Source organism: Colobus angolensis, unplaced genomic scaffold, assembly GCF_000951035.1.
Source record: "Colobus angolensis palliatus isolate OR3802 unplaced genomic scaffold, Cang.pa_1.0 Scaffold22, whole genome shotgun sequence".
Lineage (NCBI taxonomy): Eukaryota > Metazoa > Chordata > Mammalia > Primates > Cercopithecidae > Colobus > Colobus angolensis.
In genome coordinates this window covers 3,228,748-3,232,553 of record NW_012115377.1, presented here as the reverse complement: position 1 = coordinate 3,232,553, position 3,806 = coordinate 3,228,748, and the positions used below count along the sequence as shown (strand labels likewise).

General features: G+C 51.5%; 1 protein-coding gene across 1 annotated transcript in view; it reads right to left on the bottom strand.

Moving 5' to 3' along the window:
- VMAC (vimentin-type intermediate filament associated coiled-coil protein) overlaps window positions 1-3,806 on the bottom strand; it is a 6,021-nt gene continuing 2,215 nt past the window's right edge. The window contains exon 2 of the mRNA XM_011943623.1: window positions 1-696. Within this exon, the coding sequence (XP_011799013.1) occupies window positions 378-696 (319 nt within the window). The 3' untranslated portion in view covers window positions 1-377. The remainder of the gene's footprint in view (window positions 697-3,806) is intronic.

Sequence of the window (3,806 nt, the reverse complement as noted above, 5' to 3'; positions counted from 1 at the left end):
AGCCAGGGTGACAGAGTGGGACTCTGTCTCAAAAAAAAGACCAACAGAAACTCACACCCTGGCTAAAGAGGGTGCCCTGGACTCCAGGCAAGCATGGCCAAATCTTGCCAGAAATCCAGATCTTTGTGTTTGCATTACCAGGTTTTTCGCAAGGGTGACTGATTCAAAGTTTAAAAACAAGTAAGAACACTTCTGTCTGGGTTAAACGTCTGCATCTGGCCTGTGGGCCTATTTGAAACCTTTGACTGTTTAGCCCGTTCTGATGCTTAGACAGGACTGTGGCTCTGCCATAGGGTCCCCCTGCAAGACGCTGGTGACTCCCAAGGACATTGACAGCAGTGGCTTTCCATCTCCATTCTGGAATCTGCATTCCGGGCTCACACTGTGGTCCCAAACACCGCAGGCTGGAGGTGGTCCCTGTCTGCCTCTTCCCCAGTGCTATTGGCAAGGGGTGGACCAGGCCCACCGGGGGGTGGGTGGCTGGGGTCACTGGCCGGCACAGGCCCCAGGCGCTCAGCCTCAGCCAGGGCAGCCAGCAGCCCGGCCAGGGGTGGTCGGCGGCGGCAGATTTCCTGCAGTAACTCAGCCCGGGGCTGCAACTGCCTAATGAGTTTGTCCCTCTGGTGCACGGCGGCCTGCAGGCTGTGGACAGTGGCCTCTGAGGTCATCAGCTGCTCCTGGAGTGTGGCAATCTCACTGGCAAGAAGGCAAGAGGAGGTGATTATGGAACTGAGGACCACAGCGCCTGTTCCTCCCTGCTCCGGACCCCATCACCTTTGGGATAAAGCCCACATTCCTCACCACTGCCTCAGGGTCCTCCCTGGTTATGAATGGAATGTTTCTTTGTTTTTACTATTATTATATTTTACTTGTTTTTTTTTTTTGAGATGAAGTCTCGCCCTGTTGCCCAGGCTGGAGTGCAATGGCGCAACCTTAGCTCACTGCAACCTCTGCCTCCAGGGTTCAAGTGATTCTTCTACCTCAGCCTCCCTAGTAGCTGGGATTACAGGTGCCCACCACCACGCCCGGCTAATTTTTTGTATCATCAGTAGAGACGGGGTTTCCCCATGCTGGCCAGGCTGGTCTCAAACTCCTGACCTCATGATCCGCCCACCGTGGCCTCTCAAAGTGCTGGGATTACAGGCATAAGCCACCATGCCCAGCCTATTATTATAATTTTTGCGACAGAGTCTCGCTCTGTTGCCCAGGCTGGAGTTCAGTGCAACCTCTGCCTCCCAGGTTCAAACAACTGTCCTGCCTCAACCTCCCAAGTAGCTGGGTTTACAGGCATGTGCCACCATGCCCAACTGATTTTTGTATTTTTAGTAGAGACAAGGTTCTGCCATGTTGGCCAGGCTGGTCTTGAACTTCTGACCTCAAGTGATCCACCTGCTTTGGCCTCCCGAAGGGCTGGGATTACAGGCTGAGCCACTGCACCCGGCCTGAACTGAATGTTTCTGTCTCCCCAAAATTCATATCATGAAGCCCTAACCCCAACGGGAGGTGTATTAGTCCATTCTCACAATGCTATAGGGACATACCTGATACCGGGCGATTTATAAAGAGGTGTAATTGACTCACATTTTCACATGGCCTGGGGCAGCCTCGGGAAACTTACAACCACGATGGAAGGCACCTCTTTACAGGGCAGCAGGAGAGAGAGAAACCAGCAAAGGGAGACTCCCTTATAAAACCATCAGATCTCCCTGACTGATTGATTGAGATGGAATCTAGCTCTGTCATCCAGGCTGGAGTGCAGTGGTGTCAGCTCACTGCAACCTCCACCTCCCGAGTTCAAGCAATTCTGCTTTAACCTCCCCAGTAGCTAGGACTGCAGGTGTATGCTACCATGCCCAGCTAATTTTTTTTTTTTTTTTTTACTAGAGACAGGGTTTCACCATGTTGGCCAGGCTGGTCTCGAACTCCTGACCTTAGGTGATCTGCCCGCTTCAGCTTCCCAAAGTGCTGAGATTACAGGTGTGAGCCATTGCTCCCAGTCATCATCAGATCTCGTGAGAACTCACTCACTATCACGAGAACAGCATGAAGGGGAAACTATCCCCCATGATTCACTTACCTCCCACCAGTCCCTCCCACGACACGTAGATATTATGGGATTACAGTTCAAGCTGACATTTGGGTGGAGACACAAAGCCTAACCATAGCAGAAGGGTCTTTGGAGATGGAGCCTTTGGGAGATGATTAGGGTTAGATGAGGTTGTCAGGGTGGGGGCCTCTATGATGGGATTAGTATGCTTATATGAAGAGATACAAAAGAACTCCCTAGCTCTCTCTGCCCTGTGAGGATGCAGAGAGAAGCCAGAAATCTGCAAGCCAGGAAGAGGGCCCTCGCCATAACCTGACCATGCAGGCACCCTGCTCTCGGACGTCCAGCCTCCAGAACGCTGAGAAACAAACATCTTGTTCAAGCCACTTAATTTATGGCATTTTGGTTTTTTGTTTGTTTGTTTGAGACAGAGTCTCTCTCTGTCGCCCAGGCTGGAGCGCAGTGGCGCAACTTCTGCTCACCGCAACCTCTGCCTCCTGGGTTCAAGTGATTCTCGTGCCTCAACCTACTGAGTAGCTTGGGACTACAGGTGCATGCCACCACACCCAGTTACTTTTTTATATTTTTAGTAGAGACGGGGTTTTGCCATGTTGGCCAGGCTGGTCTCAAACTCCTCAGCTCAGGTAATCTGCCTGCCTCAGCCTCCCAAAGTGCTGGGATTACAGGCATGAGCCACTGCCCCGCCAGTTTATGGCATTTTCTTATGAGAACCCTCATGGCGTCCCCTCACTCTTCCTGCAGTTCCTTCTTTTCCAGTATCTTTCCCCATCTATTCTTAGTAGGCTCTTCCTCCAGGTAGCCTTCCGTCTGAGACCCCTCAGAGCCCCATATGCCCCTCCATCACAGCCCTTAACCACCGATGATGTAACTGCCCAGTGACATGTCCGTCTCTCCATTGGACTGTGGATGCCCAATGGCCAATGCTGAGTAGGTCTTACTGATGTGCTCCAGTACCAAGCATAGTGCCTGACACACAGTAGGGGTTCAAAGAAGATGAATGGATGAGTGCCTGGCACACAGCAGATGCTCGGTAAAAATGAATGAGTATGTCCAATTAGCTCTGAATTAATAGTTCCCACCTGGGCCCCAGCTCCTCCCACCTTCCTGGGTGCCTGTCTCATCTCTTTCATCCTCAGCTATCAGAGGGACTCTTCAAAAATGCTGATATGGGACAGCATGGTGGCGCACACCTGTAATCCTAGCACTTTGGGAGGCTGAGGTGGGAGGATCGCTTGAGCCCAGAAGTTGCAGGCCAGCCCAGGCAACACAGTCTGACCTCATTTCTAAAGGATTTTTTTTTTTTTTAATCATCCAGGTGTGGTATTGCACGCCTGTGATCCCAGCTACTTGAGAGGCTGAGGAGGGAGGGTGAGACTGTAGTGAGTTGAGATCGCACCACTGCATTCCAGCCTGGGCAACAGAGCAAGATCCCATCTCAAAAATAATAAAAGACAGATAGGCATGGTGGCTTATGCCTGTAATCCCAGCACTTTGGAAGGGTGAGGTGGGAGAATTGCTTGAGCCCAGGAGTTCAAGACCAAACTGGACAACATGGCAAAACTATTTCTACAAAAAAATACAAAAAAATTAGCCATGCGTGGTGGTGGACGCCTGTAGTCCCAGCTACTGGCGGTGGTCAGACTGAGATGGGAGAATCACCTGAGCTCCGGAGATCGAGGCTGCACTCCAGCCTGGGCATAGGAGTGAGGCCCTTCCTCAAAAATAATAAACTTAGGCC